Raw genomic sequence first — 21,265 nt, forward strand, 5'->3', positions numbered from 1 at the left:
CCACAAAGACATCAACACTCAGTTCTAGGCAAGCAGCTTCTCAATCTGGAAATTTACTTTAAAAGTCTTTCTTTTGTTGTCCATAAATACTAGGCAGGAAAGTGAACCCATCCCAGTCTGATCTCCATGGGCCTTTGTCCTGGGCCAGTCCTTTCTCTTAGGGTATCCATGGAGCTGAGACTTTGCCAGAGGTCATGTTAAGCCCATTGGAAACTCTAGAGTCAATCACTCTGCTCCATCCCTCCAGCCCAATTCCAAGGGAGGACTGGAATTTGTCAAGGAAAGCATGTGGGGGCCATGTCCAATCTTCCCCAGGTACAACAGTCCAAATTCAAGGAGTCCACCTTTGCTGATCAGACCATGGAGCTGGTGCCCTGGAGCCTCTGGAACAGCTGTGGGAGCCAAGAATCATTATTCCAGACAATGGCAGGAGAGTAGATTCAATATCCAGGTTATTATCAGGGCTGGCCTCGAGAGTCAGCTGTAATGCTAGGCACAGATGGTGAGGGGGCAGAGAGAGATGGAAACCCTGGCTGGGTCAAGGCTGCAGCATTCTCCCTGTGCTTCCTGAGTGCTCACTCTCTTCGAGGTGCTTCAGAGAAGAGACTGAGTCCCAGATCTAGCTGTAAGATAAACCTATATTTTTCTCTTATGAGGAGGAACATCTGGGATTGTTTTTAGGTGAATCCATAAGGGATTCTATGCTATAGAATTTCTTACTTCTGATTAAATATGGGTCAGCTCCCAAACCATAACTCTTACCATTTGTATCCACCTTGTTCTTTCTCTCCCTACACTTAGAGTTTAATTGAATTATGAATGAGTGAATGGAGTGAGTGAATGAATGCCCTCTTTCCTCACCTTGTGCCAATTCCTCCTGGCAGTTCATACTGTGACTGCTAACCATATTTTCTTTTCTCTCCACTTTGAACAGGTACTCTATATTCTTTAACATGTGGACATGGAAAAGCCAATTCATAAATCAGGTCCATCTGTTCAAAGCTACCAGTGTCAGCCCATCTCACACCTACCACTTCCAAAGCAGCATCCAATGGGGATCTGGAACCTTTTCTTCTTCTGTTATTGAAACAACTCCTGAAACTATACCTCTATCATAAAAGCCTTCTCAGTTTAACTGAAAGAGAGCTAATGGTTTCCCCTCTGCTTAGCCTAAAAATTGAGCTTCCATAGTTATTCTCCCCAGTCTCCTTAACTTTCTTAACTCTGGCTCACATAAAAGCCCAACTATATGCCAACAAAAATAAAAGTAAATTAAATGGATAAATATTTGCAAAAATACAAAATACCTAGATTAACAGACCGATAAGCAGCACATTTAAACAAATCGGTCTCAGAAAAAGCAATTGAACAACATGTAAATCAATTCCCAAAGGAAAAACAAAACAGGCCCTGTTGGAATTATAACTGGACTTTATCAAACATTCAAAGAACAATGAACTTCAATTTTAAATAAATCATTTGCAAAAACATACGTAGAAAAACCTTACCAAACTCTGATCCTCAAACCAGGAAAAGACTAAGCAGAGAAAAAAAATAATTTTTCTATATTCCTTTGAATAGTAATGCAAAAATATTAGCAAAGAAATTACAATAATATATTTAAAATATTACTCACTATGACCAGGTTAGATTTTGTTCCAGGAATGAAAGGATAGCTCAATGTTAGGAAAACTATAAATGTACTCGACCATATTAACAGCAAAACCAGTTAAAAATCACAGTTGCATCAATAAATGTTAAAAGTATTTGACAAAATAGAGTCGTTATTTGTGTTAAAAACACAAAAAGCAGAGGAATAAATGGATTTTTTCTTAATGAGATAAACAGTATCTAATATAAGAGCTAACATTATCTGTATTAGAAAAAACATTAGAAGCCTTTCTAATAAAGACAGAGGCAAAGCAGGAATGCCCATTGTTACTGCTATTATTTGATATAGTTCTATAAATGCTATCTATAGCAATAAGAAAAAGAAAAGAAATTGAGGGAAGAGATATAGGCAAAAGGAGACAAAATCATCTCTATTTGAAAATCATATTATAATAAGAAAATACTACATAGTTAACGAAAAAATAATCACTTGTAACATCAGCAAAGTAGCAAAATATAAAATAAACTCACAAATCATCAGTATTTCTGCATATTATTAACAAATACCAGCTGAGGATAGAAAAAGAAATACATTTAAGATAACTACAAAATGTACAAAATATCTAGGAATCAAAAACTACAAAACACTGTATAAATAAAGACAAAAAATTGACAAGACTTTAATTGCTTCTGTAATAAAAATGTTACTGCCTAAACTAAATTATGGGTTAATGTCAGGTCAATTAAACAACCAAGGAATTACTTATAGAGCTTGAATAATATCATACTTAATCTGAAATAACAAAGAATCTGAAGAGAAATCATGAAAAAAAGTAAGATATCAAACTATTTTGTAAGGCGGTAATTATCAAACTTATTTGATTCTGGCTAAAAAAATAAAAATGCAATCATTGGAACAAACAAGACTCACAAGCAAATGAATATAGTGTAGTGTTTGATAAACTCAAGAACACTGACTATTGAAGTAAGGTGTTCCTAGTTGACAAGAATTGCTGGGAAAACTGCAAAGAAATCTTGCAGAAATTAAGTTTAGACCAGCATCTTACACCACAATAAGTTCCAAATGGATCTATTACCTAAATATATTTACCAATATATACCAATAGGTGTTTGGTACTTGGTGCTGAACATATAAAGATTAAAGAGTGATAGAGTCCCTGCCATCAAAGACCCCACACTCTACCGGGGGAAATCTAACATATACACAAATAAACTTAATTCAAGATAGAGTATAATAGGTAAATAGAGCAAAGAGATTCAGACATAGTCCTTCAGGGCCCTGTTCAACATCCAAAACTAATGCTATTTTATCAATGGAAATGATCTTTTAAAAGGTGTGTTACCATCAGCTTTGCCTCTGCACAAGGCCATGGGACCTTTCTATCTGACTCGCCAGTGTAACCTTCTATATATGTTGTCTCCCTGATGAAAATGTAAGAGCTCCTTGAAAGTAGGGGTTATTTTTCTTTTCTTTATGTAGTCATAGTGCTTAGCACAGGGTTTTTTATGTAGTAAGATTTCTTAATGAAAATTTTTTTTCATTCATATGGTGAGGGGAATAATGGAAAATCTATCAAGATAAGTTAGAACCAGATTATGGAAGGCCTTGAATTCCAGGCTAAACTATTTGTATTTTATTCTATAAAGAGCTACGAAAGATTTTTGAGAAGGCAATTAACCTGCTTACACTTATGCATTAGGAAAATAATTTTGGCAATTTCAGATTAAAAAGGAGAGAAGCTGGAAGCCCAGTAGTCCAGGCAAGAGGCAACGAGGGCCTGAACTAGGTGGTGGCTGAAGGAGGAGAGAGATAACAGGTTCAAGAGACAGGACACTGAGGTCATGATACATTGCTTGGGTCATATGTTGGCAGAAGAATCCTGGTTTGGATGGAACAGGGTGGTTCCTATATTTAACAGCATCAAAACCTTCCTTCAGGGTACCCCAGATGATCTTACTCCTCTCATCTCGAATTAGGTGCCTACCTGCCTACTCCATCTACTCATCTGAGGTCTTGTCATCTGGTCAAAAGTCCAACAGGAGTTGAAGGATCCTGTCTTAGGATCATAGGGTCATAGATTTGGCCTTGAAAAGTACTCAGAGACCATCTGATCTAGTACCTACATTTTACAGATAAGGAAATTGAAGTTCATGGGGGTTAAGTGATTCACCTAAGGCCATAAAGGTAGCAAATGTCAGAGGTAAGATTTGAATGTAGAACAAATGACTACAGCCAGGGATCTTTTCTAACATGTTTTCTCTTTTTTTGCCTCCTCCTTTCTCTAGAAAGTCAATATAGCATTATGAGGATTGGAGAAGACAGGCGCTGGCACCAGAAGGCCCATGGCGAAGCAAGAATAGCATTTGCTCTGAGGTCAGAGGACCTGAGTTTTAATCTTAGCTCTCCAATTTACTACCTGCCATTTACTCCATTAGCCCCTCTGAGCCTTAGCATCCTCACCTGCAAAAGAAGGGGATTAGACTAGATGATGTCAAAGGTACTTTCCAGCCCTATGATCCATATATTCATGTTTTTGGTTCCGCTACTTACTATCTGTGTGACCTTTGGCTAGTCAATTATCTTCTCTGGGCCTAATTCTCTGGGAATAATCATATCTGCTCTTATATCTCGATGAGATAATATGGTTAACAACCTGCAAAGTGATGTGTAAAGTGTAAGCATTAACATTTTCTCCCCTTTCTCTTCTTTAATGGCCCCTACCTCTGGTCTGCCATCATGCCTCCCTTCCTTAATAAAGATCCTAGCTTCCACCTCTTTCAGGAGGCCACCCTGGGCTGATTGGCAGACATGGAATGACATGCCTGATGCTACCCTGGAGAGAAGTAGAATTCCCAAGATGGACTTTGCACCAGCTACTGTCACACAAAAAGTCCGGAAATGCCTTGTTTACTGTTACGATTCCATTGCCCACTACGTCAGTGAAGTGGCAATCCCCAGAGGGAAGGGTCACATCAATGATCAGTCCAACGCTGCATGTAAATTAGAGTTAATTGGTTCCTGGATAACATTAAAGGAAGTAATCTCAGGCCCTGGGAGCAGGAGCAGAGGTGGAAGGAGGAGGGACAGGAAGTGGACCTGCTTCTTTGGTAATTCCCTTCCTTTGGGAAGAATAGCTCTATAGTCTTTCTTCTCCAGTGACCTAGCTGTGTGACTTACCGAACCAAGAAATGGGATGCTGGAGCCTAGGAATCCAAAAGCAACCGGGAAAAAACCCCTGAGAAAGAAGAGAGAAGGGTTAGTGACAACATAGAAGGAGATGGGCTAAGAATGGAGACAGCCATGATATAACAGGAAGAGCATTCGATTTGGAGTTTAGAGGAATTGGGGTCAGACGCCAGCTCTGCCCCTTCCCATCTATAAAGTGACTTGGTATCTTTGGCACCTTGTCCTCATCCATAAAAATGAGTGGGTGCTAGCAATATGATATCACAGAACAAATAATAGAACATTCTCAGTCCTCCTGGCAGAAAAGGAGGGGGCTACTAAGACAAGACATTGAATAGTTGTCAGGATTGGTCATTGTATGGGATATTTTTGCTTATCTTTGCTTGTTAAAAGGGAGAGTGTAAATCTGGTGGTTGTGGTAGTAGTGGCAGTGGTGATGATTGGTGGCGGTGGTGGTGGCTGTGGAGGTGGAGGTGATGGTAGCAATTGTGATGGTGGCAGTGGTTGTGGCAGTGGTGATGGTGATAGTGGTGGTGGTGGTGATGGGGGTGGTGGTCATGGTCATGGTGGTGGCAGTGGCAGTGGTGGTGGTTGTGGTGGTGATGGTCATGGTGGTGGCAGTGGCGGTGGTGGTGGCAGTAGTGATGGTGGTGGTGATGGTGGTAGTGGTGGCAGTGGTGGTGATAGTAGTTGTGGTGGTGATGGTAGTGATGGTGATAGTGATGGCAGTGGTGGCAATGGTGATGGTGTTAATAGTACTGGTAGTGATAACGATGGTGGTGAGGGCTGTCTGTAGTACTTCCCTTGAGAAAAGCTACTGAATCAGGAATGGATCTTTTTCTACCCAAAGAGGCTGTGTGTAGCATTCAGATGTTGGGCTGGCTTAGGTGTCCGATAGGATTTACGGCTAGGACAGTTCTCAGAGAGCATAGGACGACTCTGACAGAGATTTAAGGTCATAGGACTGTAATTTAGAACTAGAAAGGACCTTCAAGGCTATCTGGCCCTCATTTTGCAGATGAGTAGAGGTGGCTCAGAGGTTAAAGGCTTTGCCCAGGACTGCTCAGGTAATAAGCAGCAGAGGGGCTTAGAGTTGGAGTCCTCTGACTCCAAATGCAGGCCTCTCTCCTTTGTACCACTCTGCCTCCCACATAACCCCAACCTCAGACTGCAGCAGATACATTGGTTCCCATGGAAACCTAACCCAGGGAGAAAGAGAAAGGAGAAAGTCCATTGCTCTAAGCTCCACTCCCTGCTGTCTATTAGGCTTGGTGCCCGAGGTCCAGCACTTTCATTTTCACATCAGCACCAGGGAACCAGGGCTCTCACAAGGATCAGTCTAGGAATTCACAGCCACATCTCAGCTGGGGGCATTAAGCTTCTCCACCCTTCTATCCCTACCTCCTCACCCAAACCTTCTTTCTGTTCCAGCTAGGCCACTTTTCTCCCTGTCCCACAATCCTTAGAAATCACCCCACCCAACCCCCTAATTTGACAGTTGAGAAAACTGCTGCTTATGGCCTGTGCCTGTTGGACAGGTCAATTAAACTCTCCGAGCCTCAATTTCCTTATCTGTAAGATGAAGGGGTTGGCCTTAGAGGACTTCTAAGATCCCTTGCAGCTGAAAAACTATGACTCTATGAGGGACAGGAGTCCAATTCACTGATCTATTTTATGTAGCCTCTACATCCTTCTCTTTTCAGAAAAAAAAAATCAATACACCTGCCTTCCTTGTATCCTGCGACACCTTTTCTGTTCTCCAAGATTTTTCCAAGATCACTGGCTGAAGCTCAGCAACCACACGGTCCATTTCTTTTAGCATCTGTGGGTATGGTCTGTCTAGACCCATTGACTAGAGCTCACTGAGGGTAGCTGGATGCCCACTAGCCTTCAGCTCACTTATGCTGGGTTTCCATTCCTTACTAGCTATTTTTGAGCTGTCCTTCTCAGGCCAAAGAGGATTCTCATTGGCAGAGGAAACAGAAGAAAAACGAGTTAAGTAGTTCAGCTTTCTTATCATCAGCCACAATGACCACCCTATCCACTCTAAGAAGTGATTCTATTTCTTTTTTGCTCCTCTCTACCCCTTTTTACCAATTTATCAATTATAATTTATCAGTTATCAAGTTTGTTTTGAATAAGGTCTGATTTCTCAGACCCCAATTCTAGTCTCATTCTGCTAGCTCTCATTGATATCCAGGAGGTGGTTAAATGTACCTCCATGTACTAGGCTCTCTATGAGCAGCTGGGTGGCACCATAATGCATAGAGTGCAGTGCCTAGAGTCATGAAGACTCACCTTCCTTAGTTCAAATCTGGCCTCAGATGCTTCCTAGCTGTGTGGCCCTGGGCAAGTCACTTAGCCCTGTTTGCCTCAATTTCCTCATCTGTAAAACAATCTGGAGAAGGAAATGGGAAAACATTCTAGTGTCTTTGTCAAAAAAAAAAAAAACCAAACCCAAAACAGCAAAACCAACAATAATAACAACAAACAAACCCAAATGAGATCGTGAAGAGACAGACATAACTGAACGACTAGTCTCAAGTTCACCCCATTTATTATCCCGTACGTTGTGCTTTTATACACAGACACCTAAGGCTGTAGGTATTAATGAGATCTCTCTCTTCTTAAAAATTGTGTCCTACAATTTGGAAATCAAAGTTTTAAAAAACAAAAGTGAAAATGTTTTTGTTTACATATAATTGAGAAAAAATAAAATAAAAATTAAATGTAAAAAAAAATTATACCCTACAAATCACTGGCAATCTCTTCTGCTTTCTTCCTAAGTCGTGGCTGCTCTTTTCTCCGCTAGCCAGCTTAGCAGATCTCTTATGAGCAACATTGTCCCTTCCTCCCTTTCCTGCTTAAAGCTTTCTTGATAAGATTTGAAAAACTCTTAGTGAATGTTTCTTCTGGAGTTCTTCCCTCCTTTCAGATGGAAACTGGGGGCTGGTGCAGAGGGCCTTAGCACAGTGCCTGGCACACAGTAGGTACATAATAAATGTTGATTTATTGATTGATTGGGGAATACACTCCATCCCCTAAAGGTTCTTTCTTTATTCATTTTACTTTTTTTGGTCAAGGACTTCATCACCCTTAGCAATGCCTTCTGGGTTGCCTCTGGTGATCTCATGTACCCCAAAAACAATTGCTAGATTCATTTGAAAAGCCTCAGAAAACTCTTTATCATGTCCTGAATATGTCCTAAAAAAACAGCAGACTCCCCATGTCTTCTCATGTTGTCTCCTCTTGGAGGGTAGAGGATCCTTATGTTTTTAATTCAGGACTAGGTTACCAGTGCGTGCTTATATTGCTGATTGGCTGAATGAGGCAACTACCTTGCAGTGGAAAGAACACGAAGGACTGGGAGTAAGAAGAGCTGGAATCTAGCTCCATCTCTGCCTCTAACTACCGGTGTGACTGTCAACACCTACTTTATCTCTCTGAGCCTCAACTCTCAGAGCTGTAAAATGGACATAATAATCCTGCTTTTCTTATCTCACAGGGCTAATATGAGGAAGAGTCATTATTTAGAGAGAGCCTTAAAGTTTACAAAGCAGTGTACATATGTGATCTCATTTTGATCCTTTTAAAAACCTCTTAAGGTTGTTATAAATAATGAAAGTTTATTGTCCTTGTCTTACAGTCAAAGAAACTGAGGCTGAGAAAGAGGTTAAGTGACTTCTCATTCAGCTAGTGTCAGAGTTTGAACCCAGGTGAGGCCATGGTTCACCTTTACTCTGATGATTCCCAGATCTATAAATCCAGCCCTAGTCTCTCTCCTGAGCTCTAGCCCCACATCAGCTGCCTTGGGATGCCTCAAACTGAGTATGTCTAAACCAGAAGTCAATCTCCTCCTCTTCTGAACTCCCCTGTTCTTCTTGAGGGCACCATCATAAGTCACCCAGGCTCACTGTTTAAACATCATTCTTTCACTTACACCATACATCAGTCAACAAGCAGTTATTAGGGGCTTACTATGTACCAAGTGCTAGGGATGCAAAGAAAGTCAAAAAAGGCAAAAAAAAAAAAACCACAGTCTCTGCCTTCAAGGAGATTGCATTCTAGTGGGAAAAGCAGCATACCAAATATTTTACATATAAGATAAATACTGTTTATTTGGAAGGTAATTTCAGAGGGAAGGTGATGAGAGGGACTTGAGAGGGATTCCTGTAGAAGGTAGGATTTGAACTTAGTCTTGAGGGAGATCAGGGAGGCCAGGAGGCAGAGGTGAGGACATGGGGGACAGGAAGGGGAAATGTCCAGAATTGGGAGATGGAGAGTCTTGTGAAAGGAACAGCAAGGAGGCTGGTGTTGCTGGATCATGGAAGGGGAATAAAGAGTAAGAACACTGGAAAGGTAGACAGGGGGCAGGTTGTGAAGGATTTTAGAAGCCAGAGAGAGGATTTTGTATTTGATCCTGGAGGTGCTAGGGAGCCAGAGGAGTACCTGGCATAAATGCTTGCTGACTGACCAACTCAAAGTTCCCCAGCCCTGTGTCTAGTCAAAGCACTTGATTGCCTGTTTTTGGTATGATCAAATGAGGTAATTATGTAAAAAATGCTCTTTAGCTGCAAAGTAATTTGGAGGTGCAAGCATTACTGATCGATTAACTGATCGAAATGGGGGTGGTTCTTTCACAACTTTATTGTTGTTGTTCAGTTGTGTCTAACTCTTTATGACCCCACCTGGAGTTTTCTTAGAAGAAATGCTAGACAGATTTGCCATTTCCTTCTCCAGGTCATTTTACAGATGAGAAAACTGAGGCAAACAGGGTGAAGTGACTTTTCTGGGGTGACACAGGTAGTAAGTGTCTGAGGCAGGACTTGGACTCTGGTCTTCTTGATGCCAGGTCCAGCACTCTAGCTGCCCCACATTTTATAGTGCTACACAAAATCTGGTAATTGCTTTGAGATCCTGAGGCATCTCAAGTCTAAAAGAGACTACTTGTACAGCCAGACTTCAAACCAACTTTCTTCCACTTCTGTTTTTACCCCCATCTCCTCTGCACCAGAAATTTGGACTTCACACCAGGAACCACTGTGGACCCTGACAGGTGTGAGTTTTTATCTTCCTAAGCCTGAAACTTACTTCTGGGTCACCAGGTCCAAACCATGGCAGGCACATAGAGCTCTTTTCTAGGTCCCCTTTTTCTGGGGTCTAGCTCTTTAAGGACAGGAGCTATCTTCTTTGTACTGGGAATATAGCAAGCAGTTGATAAATACTCTATCATCTGTCTATCACTTTCTCTCTCTATGTCCTGTCTCTCTCTCTCTCTGTGACTTTCTCCCTCTGTCTGTCTGGCTCTCTCTCTGTATCTCTGTCTTTTGTCTCTGTCTGGCTTTTTCTCTGTGCCTCTTTGGGTCTCTGTCTCTGTCTCTCTGTCTTTCTGTCTCTGTCTTGGTCTCTCTTTGGCTCTGTCTCTCTGCTTCTCTCTTCTCTGTCTCTGTTTCTCTACAATTCTTCCCCCCTCCCCATTCCTGCTGGGAAAGGTCCACTCACCTGAACAGGTTAATAAAACCATAAGTCTCCAAGGCCATCCCCAAAAGAGGCCAGCGCAAGAGGACGATTATCACACCTCCCAGGAAGAAACTTGTCCCCTTCAGTTTATGCTGTTGGAAAAAGAATCCAAAAGTCCTTCTCAAACCAATGATGAAGGAGAGGCCACATAAGAACAGTATCTGTGGAGAAGAAGAGAGAAGGGAGTTGTGGAATGGGGAGGAATAGGGCCTTGGCTCAGGGATTATACATGAGGCAGCATGTTTTTATCTTCCTAGGGGCGGAGGGAGAAAATACTAGGACTGATTGAGGCATGTGGCAAAATTCTAAAAATCTTTAGGAAGAGGAAAAAACTCAGTCGGGTTGGACTGGGTGGGAGGGAAAGACTTTCTTGGGAGAAGGGAAATGCACAAGATGGCCTTTGAAGGATCAATTCTGGTTTTGTTTTTTTTTTTAGGAGGAGGGAAGGCAGGGCAATTGGGGTTGTGACTTGCCCAAGATCACATAGCTAGTAAGTGTATCAAGTGTCTGAGGCTGGATTTGAACTCAGGTTCTCCTGACTCCAGGGCCAGTGCTCTACTCACTGTGCCACCCAACTGCCCCCTAATTTCTTTTTTGGAGGTCAATTCTTAATAATGCGTGTTTTGGCTTTCTGCAATGTTGTTCTTCCAAGACATTTTCCCAGATGAGATGTAATTGCTCATCATTCTCTCCCTAGGAAACAGGTGATGTTTCTGCTCATTTTACAGAAAAGACAGTTGAAACTCGGAAAAGTTAAATGACTTTGCCAAAGATCACACAGCAAGCAAGTAGCTGAACTGAGTTGGAAAGCCAGGTCAGACTTTTTGTCCAAGGGAAAGCACATTGGAAGAATGAATAGGTGGTTGAACTTGGAGTCAGAAAGACCCAATGAGTGTCAGATTCCACCTTGGATGATTACTAGCCAAGTCACTTGACCTCTCTAAGCCTCAGTTTCTCCATCTGTAAAATACCCATAATACCTGCCTCCTAAGATTATGTATGACTCAAATTAGGTAATGCATGGTCCCTTTGAAGTGTTGCCCTTTTTTGTATGGAAGAGTTTGCTACAGATAAGAGCAAGAAAAGGTACTGTCACACAAACAAAAAGATTTAAATCCATTGGTAAAGGATGGAAGATTGCCTCTGTCATAAATGATTATAAAGATGCCTAAAAGGAAAAGGAAAATAACATTGGTTTAATTAGTTTAAAAATGCCAAACATGAACAAACATAGTTTTCAGTTTAAATTTAAGCAGTTTTGGACAGAAAATGAACGGTGGAATAAACATGAAGATTTAAATCACCTTGTGAAAGATGTAGGACAATGATTCATTTGCATTTAATCAGTGTGATGATTTAAAGTATCAGAGAAAAGGCTTTTACTTATTAAAAACTGGAAAAATCTGGATTTTCCCAGTTTTGTGTTCAAGAACATAAAATGAGCTGGAGGACTATTAGGAACTTTGAGCTGCAGAGCATTATAAACCCTCAGTCACTTGAATATAATGGATTTAAGACTGAATAGAGTAAATTTTTCTTAAAAAATGAGAAATCATATAACTATTTAGAGGCTTGGGGTATAATTAAATAAGCTCTACTGTTTTCATAGTGGAAATCTGATGAGTTGTTACCTTTTAAGTGAAAAATGAGTTACTAAGTACAAGGAAGCTGTGGTTTATGCTACTGAAAGATAAAGGAGATAGGATTATAGGAGGCTGTAGTTAATGAGGGAAAAATCTGGCAAGCGAAGATTGAAGAAAAAGTCAGAGATCAAAGGCAGCTCTATTAGAGCTCTGTATGGACAAGAGCAGAGTCAGTCAGCAGTCAGGTGACAGAAGGCTCCAGCTACATAATTTTTGATTGCCTAAAAAGAAATGCAACCTCACGGGGGGATAAGGTTCAGTTCTAGATATTGTTCTTCAACATCTTCTAGAACTTCAGAGGGGTGAAGCCTTTCATAAGCCCCTGTTGTCCTTTACTGACCCCCTCTGGATTGAGAGAGAGGAACAGAAAGAGGAAAGAGGCTTTGGAGCTGCAAAAAAATTCCGGAGATGCTGGGGTTTAATTGGACTGGGCAGAATTCTGGTGAGTAAAGAGAGGGCTAGGTTGGTTTGCCTTGCCAAGAGACTCAGTATCATCTATTTGCTTTGAGTTCTTTTCTGAATAGATTACATAGCATCCTGGTGAGTGAATAACTGGCTGGAATGGGCTGGATAGTTCAGATATCACTAGCTAATGAGTTTTGCAGTTCTCTGGCTTAAATGAAAAACTACTCCAAAGGAAAAACTGTCCAAATAAAGTGGTAACACTTTCTTAACATCCTTTTAAAGTTGATTCTAATTTTAAAGAACTTGTTAATGATTCCTTGGGTCAAAAGAAGACACAAAAACCAGCAGACAGACAGTTATCAGAGTAAGCTTGACGTCCAGAGTTGTAAGTTATCCCAAGTACGTGGGTTTTCCTCTCTCATGGGTTTCCCTGCCACATTGCTATAAGTGTATATGCCCATTCTTTCCCACAGATACTGAGTACATTTGTGGGATAATATGAACCAGTGAGTTGTGACATATTTTATTTTTAAATATTAGGTTTAACCTGTGAGGCCATTATTACTTCTCTGCCTTGTTGCTAAGTAAATGATCATGTTTAAGATCTAAGCGCCATGATTGTGAGTGGCTGGTTTGTGCAAAGGGAAATGCCTCAGGAGGGGCTCCAGAGATAAAGTTGGGAATAGGAGAATAGTATTATTTCTCAACAGGACCGAGAGAATTTGACCGTAAATGCAAAGTGATGGAACTTGTCAGAGAACCTAGACCTGCCAGTGTCAGAGCAGGTTGGAGCGATGAAGCCAACATAGAGAGTGAGAAAGTATCCATCCACATGACCAAGTCAGAGGGATGAGGCTCTGCTGGGTGGATGGAGGGATGTCCCATGAATACCCATGAGTACCCACTTTGAAAACGTTGAAGCCCTCTATAAATTTTAGTTTTCATTATTAATAAATGTAATAACATTAATAAGTGTAAAACATGAATGAGTGTAAAAATGTAGTGGCATTGTGGGGAAAAGCATAGGCCTAGGGTCAGGAGACCTGGCTTCCAGTCTTGGCTCTGACATTTATTAGCTGTGTGACTTTGGACCAGTCACTTTTGTCTTTCTGGGTGTCAGTTTCTTCGTGTGTAAAGGGCGGATAATAAACTACCTCTCTCATATTTTTATTGTGAGGAGAGTGATATGTAAACAGCCACCATAGAAATCTGAGTTGCAGTATTTTTATTAGTGGGGACCATGACGATAACTGTCTCTAGATATATGAAAGGCATCTCTTGGAAGAGGGATTAGACCCTCAGGGTGAGTGAAAGTAGCAGAAAAACCAATTTCAATGCCTTTTAAGCATCCTACTAATTATCATTGTCCTCAGAGTAGAATGAGCTTCCTCAAGAGGCATCAATTTTCCCATCCTGCTCTATCATGAAGCAGCTAGATTGTGTTGCGGATAGAATAGGGGACCTAGACTCAGGAAGGCATGTGTTCAGATCCAGACTTAGGTACTTCCTAGCTGTGTGTCCCTGGGCAGGTCATTTAATATCCACCTGCCTCAGTTTCCTGGTCTGTAAAATGGGGATAATAATAGCACCCACCTTCCAGGGGTGTTGTGAGGATAAAATTTGTAAAGCGCTTAACAAGCCTTAAAGTTCTATATAAATATTAGCAATTATTGTCCTCTGAGGTCTTCAAGTGGAAGTTGGATGATGCCTTGAGGCGGACATTATAGAGGAGGTTTCCTATTTGGCTGCGGGTTGGACTAAATTACTCCTGATTACTAAATTACATCCCATCCTATTCTGAGGTTCTATAATTCTATTATTTGTTTATCCCACTTATTGTCCCTGTCCTTATCACCTTCTGGATCCCATCCTCAGACCCTACAGACTAACGAGTTATTCTTTGGTGGATTTAGTGGAGGTCGGATCCTGAAGAGACACGTTAAATCAAACCAAACATTCGTTAAGCACCTACTATGTGCAAAATCGCCATTACTAAGTTCTACGGCTGCTGTTCTCCATGCTAATAGGCCACCTCCCCAGTGGATAACAATCCTAGAAGATTAATCTGCGACCTCTCTCTACGGTCGGTAAGTTCTAGGAAGCTGTCAGAGCCACGGAGAAGGTAAACGTTTTTGCGCGAGGTAATAGGACGTGTCAACGTCCGAGGGGAATGCCAAGTCCGTTTTACCGACCGCACACCCAGCACCGTAGCGGTTCAGCCGCTCTGCCTCCCTGAATAAGGATAACTATTTGTGGGGTATTTTAAAGTTTGCAAAGCACTTTGTCTCATCTGATCCTCATATCAACTTTGTGACGTGGGTACTAGAGATATACTTATATAACTGGTAAGGAAATATAATAAATATTAAAATTATAGTAATAATTAGCATTTACAAGGTTTGCAAAGCACTTTCCGTATGCTAATACATTTGAGTCTCTCAATGACTCTTGTGAGGTAGGTGCTACTGTTATGCCAATTTTACAGATGAGGAAACTGAGGCATGCAGAGGCTAAGTGACACACTCAGAGTCAAACAGCTAGTGTCTTCAGTGGGATATGAATCTAAGTCTAGCACTTTGTCCGCGATTCCGCATTGCCTCAGTGGAGAGGAGGACACCGGACCCTGGACTGGAGGGTTTGGGTCCTGATTTTGTCAAGAGTCCCACTTTTATTCCAGTCCTCCAGGTACACAACCTAGAAGTCACCCAAGGGTATGCTGGAAACCAGCTCTAACCAGGCTGATGATTAAATTTTCAGTGAGCATTTTCAGCTTGGAAATAAATAAAAATTACAAATCGGGGCTTGGTTTATTGTTTTATTGCTTGTTTAAACTTAAGAAAGTGATGGAAAATGTTAATAAAGCAAATTAAATTTTAAAGCGTGTTGCCGGTACAGGGTTGTTGCTGATGCTGTTGTTTGGACAGCTGGTTGTTAACCATTTACCAGCACACTGCTGGAGCATCCTTTACTCTTCCCAGTCACTTCTCGGATCTATGTCCTTCCCTTCACTCATATCACACTTCAAACCCGGACTATTGCTAAGCACCTCCAAACTGATCTTCCTATACTCCCAGTCTGTCTGCTCCTTAATCTATCTGGCACAGAGCTGCCAAATTCTATTCCTAAAGCACAGGGGTGGGGCAGCTAGATGTCACACTGGATAGAGCACAGGTTCTGGAATCAGGAGGACCTGAGTTCAAATCCAGCTCAAATCCAACTTACTAACTGTATGACCCTGGGCAAGTCACAACCCCAAACTCCTCCAAAAGAATAAAATAAAGCACAGGGGTGATCATATCATTCCCTTACCCCAAATTCTAGTTCTTCCCTATTGCTTCTAGGAATACACTCCCTTTACAATATGGTCCTACAAAACCCTTTACAATATGATCCTAACCTATATTTCCAGACTGATTTCATTTAATTCCCCTCACACACTATATATTTCAGCCAGACTGGTCTATTTGCTTAGTTTCCTCTACATGACCTTCCACGTCCCACCTGGGCTTTTTCTCAGTCTGTTCTATATTCCTGGAATGCCCTTGCTCCTCACTTCACCCTTTTGGAATCCCTTGCTCCCCTTTCAAGGCTCAGCTCAAACACCACCCTCTTCAAGAGGTCTTTTCTGATTCCCCTATTTGTTAGTGCCTCCCACTCACCCAACAGCTTTGTATTTAATTTGTCTCTATCATCAATTTGGGGCAGCTAGGTGGTGCAGCGGATAGGGTGCTAGCCCTAGAGTCAGAAAGATTAATCTTCCTGAGTTCAAGTCCAGCCTCAGCCACTTACTAGCTGTGTGGCACTGGGCAAGTCACTTAAACCTGTTTGCCTCAGTTTCCTCATCTGTAAAATAAGCTGGAGAAGAAATGGCAGACCACTCCAGAATCTTTGCCAAGAAAACCCCAAATAGGGTCACAAAGAATCAGACACAACAGAAACAACTAAACAAGAAAATGATGTATTTACTTATCTATATGAATGTGTTTATTTCCCCAGTAGAATGTAAGATGCTTGAGGGCAGAGACTTCCTTACTTTTGTATGAGTATCCTCTTTTTCTAACTCAGTGCCTGAAGCATAGAATGTACTGAATAAGCACTCTTTGACAGCAGCAACAGACTAGCAGAGTCTCTTTGGATTCGTTTTCTTGGTTCTTGGAAAGGAAACCAGGTAGGTGGGAAGAGATCTTCTTGGGAGGATTGGGGAGGGGTGTGGAGAAGGGTGACTCACATTTCCGAAGGCCAGAAGCACGGAGTCGAAGTACAAGAGGATCCCAAAGAGGATGAAGAAAATGCCAAAGCCCATAGTACCTATGCCAATTTCTGCAAACAAGAACATGACAGATGGGATGGAAGGACGTCGTCAGGACAAGCAAAACACTCAGTTCCCAGAGTCCAGGACACCAGGCAAAGTGTCCAGGGGGTTGAATCACTTCTCTTCCCTCTCTAGGCCTTTTTTTCCAACTGAACAAAAGGTTCAAGGTAGAACATTTCCTCTCAAAAGGTTTGAAACTTGCATCCCCTTATCAATTATTTTTCAGAGAGGCATGGGGCTTTTATTATAACATCTACAAGTTGATTTATCTCAAAATTAATGCTGATGTAGGTGTTACCCAAATCTCAAAACCCAGTTGTTTGGTGAAGATTGATGAAATGCCCTCACCCATGTGAGATGTGGGCCAGAGTTGGCTAAAGTGGGACAGAAGAACCCCAAGATTTTTCTTTTCTCAGGGTATAAATACACACACACACATATATATATAGTTATTTATATTTATACATAGTTATTTATGTTTATATATAGTTACTTATATTTAGACATAGTTATTTATATTTATATATAGTTACTTATTTTTATATGTAGTTATTTATATTTTTATTTCGTTATTTATTTAGTTTTTTAAAGTCATATTAAAAGTCATCCTATGTTGTGTTTTACTATGTCATCCCTTTGATAGCTGCCCAGAACCTTGCCTGGCCCTTGTCCTAGCTTTGCAAGGCAGGTTCCCCCACCAACCCCTGGGCAAATACCCATTGCCCTTCAGGAAGATACCCAGTCACACCCTAGTTCAGCTGGATCTCAGGCAATAAGAAGTCAAGATAATGCCAAACATGTCCACAGACTTATGAACCCTCCACTGACTGCTGCTCTCCACAAAAAAGTGGGGATTAGGGGCAGAGATTCCAAGTGGGAGGTGCCAGAAGGGTCTTCAGGATAGACTAGATGGTTACTAGAGTTTGTTGGGGAAAAGAAGAGAGGGGGAAGTGGCTAGTTAGTCTTCTTCAGACTTGTTGGTCATCCCTCTTGTGTCAGAGGTCTAGTTGTGAAGATGCTGAATGATAAAAGTGGGAGACCCAACAATATGATACCCAGGCGCATGTCGGTATTGAATCCACACCAACTCCTACTGCCTTCTCACTTTGGATTACATTCATCCATTCCAAGAGGTTTTAATCTGAGGTCCATGAACTCTTTTTTAAAATTCTTTTTTTAAAAAAAAATATTTATTTATTTTTAGTATTCAACATTCACTTCCATAAGTTTTAGATTTTCTCTCCCTCCCTTCCTCCTCCCTCCCCCAAATGGGCTGCAATTTGAGGTATAGGCTCTACATATACATCACTAGTCACATTAGTCATGTTGTAGAGAAGAATTATAATGAATGGGAGAAACCATAAGAAACAAAAAAACAAAAAAGAAAATAGTCTGCTTTGCTCTGCATTCAGACTCCATAGTTCTTTCTCCGGATGTGGATGGCATTTTCCAGCATGAGTCTTTTGGAATTGTTTTAGGTCCTTGCGTTGCTGGGAAGAGCTAAGTCTATCAAAATCAGTCGTCCTACTGTGGCCGTATTGTGTACAATGCATAAACTCTTCTTTAAAAATTTTGATAACTACTTTTCAATAGGATTGGCTTCCTTTGTAATCCTCTGTATTTAAAAACATGATTCAGAAAAGGGGTCCATTGGCTTTTCCAGTCTGCCAAAGAGGGGCATGACACACCAAAGGTTAAGGATGCCTGTTCTGCTCTATATGTCTTGAATGTAAGTCGCTGACCTGTTGACATTAGATTGTGAGCTTCTTATGGGAGAGGACTGTTTTCGTCTTTCTTTGTATCCCCAGTGCTTCACGCTGTGCCCAGCATACAATAAGCACTTAATAAAGGTCTGTTGCCAGACTGACTGACTCTGTTCAACATTTTATCCACTACACCATGCTTCGAGGTGCAGTGGATAAAGCCCTGGGCCTGGAGTCAGGAAGATCTGAGTTCAAATTTGGCCTCCGACACTTATTAGCTGTGTGATCCTGGGCAAGTCACTTAACCATGTTTGTCTTAATCTATTGGAAAAGGAAATGGCAGACCACTCCAATATCTTTGCAAGAAAATCCCATGGGCAGTGTAGGTGTGCTATGGTTCATGGGGTCACGAAAAGTCAGACACGACTGAACAATAAAAATGCTGCCATTGTTTTTGCATGATCAAATGGGACCATGTATGTGGATGTGTGATTAATATATTCCACATTCATCTCTGCCTTACATGACAGTTTCCCATGTCCTAGTCTCTCTCCCACCAAGCATTCAAGGATGAGCTTTGATCTGGCCCCTTGGTGCCAACCTAGGGATTACTGGGGACCATAAGTCTTAGCCAAGGGATGGATGGTGAGGACCCCTTTCCCTCTGAAGGCACTAATGCCGCACCCAGCCCAGGTCACCGAAGCCTCTCATATGCCAACATGGCAGCCTCTTGCCTCTCAGCTCCAGAGGTCAGAGTGATTACAATTTGCCTGCCTCCACCCACCCCCCAGGTGGAGGTAGTGAGGAAGGGTGTCAGCTTCTGCTCAGGAACCCAAAGCTTCTTTCCCCCAGCCCCACCTACCCCTTTCCCCTGCCTCTAGCATCCTGTCTGTTACTCACTCTGCCATTCGGAGACGGAGATCATGGCTATGACCTATGAGGGGAGTCCTTGGAGACAGTCGCCCAGGGAGCCGGTGAGTGGTGTGAAGCTTGAGCTGCTTGCACATGCAGTTGGAAGAGTGAACCTTGGCAAGGTTGTGAAATCTCTTCCCGAACAAATCATTAACTTCCAAGCCTGGAGAACTCCACTTAAAGGCACAGTCTCTATCCTCCAGCCTCTTTCCAAATGCCCTTCTACCAATGACCTCACCCCACCACAGCCCCACAGGCCTTGCCTCAGGGTACACAAATCAGAGTCTTTCAGCAGGATAGAAACAACTGGATTTAGCACCTAGTTAGCAAAGAACAGTCAGTTCAAATAGGATATAAGTGATCACCAACTTGGGCTGCCCAGCCCCTGAATCAGCCTCCCCAGCAGTGACCAAGGGGTCTCTGCCCCACACCTTTGCCAATTCATCCCAGGTGCCAAAATGACTGGTGAACAGCTCTGCCAGGACCTGCTTGGATCAACCAGTGTTCAGCAGACAGATGACATTCAGGCTTATGGTTCTACGTGGGTTCTTGTCCCCCTCTCAAAGAGACTGGATTCTTCTTTCCCTCCCCCTGACCCTTCCAGCTCACTCATACTAACCTTCCTCATTTTCTCCTGACTCTCATCCACTTGAGTCCTTCAGGGGCCTCTGATGTCTCTGATATGGGTGCTTGCCCTCCCTGTGCTGATCCCAACCTCTCCACATTTTAGTAAGATGGTGCTCATAATTTGTTGTAGCCTTAAACATTCATCAGCCTTCTGAGGATGAGTATCTCCATATTTACTTAGACTGATCTTAATCCGCATACAATTAGCCTGTCACTGACCCACTGACCCTGGGCAAGTCACTTAACCATGCTAACACATGAAGTTTTTCTAGCTAGCTAGGACCCATCAGAGTTTGGGCTAAGCATAGACTCCAAAAAGCCAGGGTCACCCCCTTGAGTAATCTAGCCCTCTTCATCAGGGTGGAAAGTAAACCTTGGGCTATAAACCTGGGATGCTTTGAGGAAGTTCAAAGGAATATATGTTGTACCGCTGGCTCTGCCATTAAGCATCTGTGTGATCCTGGTCAAGTCACAACCTCCCTGAGCTTCAGTTTCCTCACCTACGAAATGAGCTGGAGAAGGAAATAGCAAACCGCTCCAGTATCTGTGCCAAGAAAATCACGAAGAATCAGACATGACTAACAACAAAAATGGTCCCTACTCTCTAGGAACCCTAAGTCCATGGCAGTAGCAGAGTATGGGACATGGAATTCCCCTGTTCATCCCTCCCCCTGGACCATAACCGCCTCCTCTTCTGCTAGGAATAGCAAAATGTGTGAGAGCTGGTTGTGCATTTCTCATTTCTCCTCTCCCAGACCTCGGCTGGTCAGGTTGGGCCTTGGATACAGTGACATCTAGTGCACAAGGAAACCTTCTCATTCCAACATCCTTCTCCTTCCCTTGCCTCCATCTCTCACCTAGGCTCTCATAAAAAGGTGGGCCCTCAGGCCTTCTGAAGGGGTCAGAATTCTGGTGGCAGATTCATCTGAGGAAGCCTCTCACCTGGTCTTGTATCTGCGGGTCACTCTCCTGGGGGACCTAGCAAGGACCCTCACTTAGCATTTTATTAATCACAACAGCATCCCCACCTCCTGCAAAAGGGTTCGAAGTTTTCCTAAGGAATGTCAGGATAGTCTCCACTTTCAAAAGTGAGAGAGTAATCTTCTCCCCATCTACACCTCAAGGTATAAACAGATGAAAGATCCAGACCCCAAAGCAGACTGACCTTAGGATCCAATCTGACCCTTGAGGGGGCACAGCTTTTGACACATCAAGATGTCACAGACAGACCAAGAGATTCAGGCCGGAGGGTAGAAAATGAATTTTTTTTTATTCTCTTCACTGAGTAGCTAAAACAAAAACAAAAACCAGTACTTTCTTTTAG

General features: G+C 42.2%; 1 protein-coding gene across 2 annotated transcripts; it reads right to left on the reverse strand.

Moving 5' to 3' along the window:
* Positions 1-22: 22 nt before the first annotated feature.
* GOLT1A (golgi transport 1A) lies at positions 23-19,439 on the reverse strand. 2 transcript variants are annotated; one of them, XM_036757170.1, is made up of 5 exons: positions 19,303-19,439; positions 16,616-16,707; positions 10,322-10,500; positions 4,811-4,868; positions 23-392 (listed from the first exon to the last, which is right to left on the reverse strand). In XM_036757170.1, exons 1-5 carry the CDS (start codon positions 19,325-19,327, stop codon positions 354-356), a joined length of 393 nt encoding a protein of 130 aa, XP_036613065.1. In that variant the 5' UTR covers positions 19,328-19,439; the 3' UTR covers positions 23-353. The 2 variants fall into 2 exon arrangements, with proteins under 2 accessions (XP_036613065.1, XP_036613066.1); XM_036757171.1 differs by having other exon boundaries at positions 10,322-10,431; positions 19,303-19,416.
* Positions 19,440-21,265: the final 1,826 nt, after the last annotated feature.

Source organism: Trichosurus vulpecula, chromosome 4, assembly GCF_011100635.1.
Source record: "Trichosurus vulpecula isolate mTriVul1 chromosome 4, mTriVul1.pri, whole genome shotgun sequence".
NCBI lineage: Eukaryota > Metazoa > Chordata > Mammalia > Diprotodontia > Phalangeridae > Trichosurus > Trichosurus vulpecula.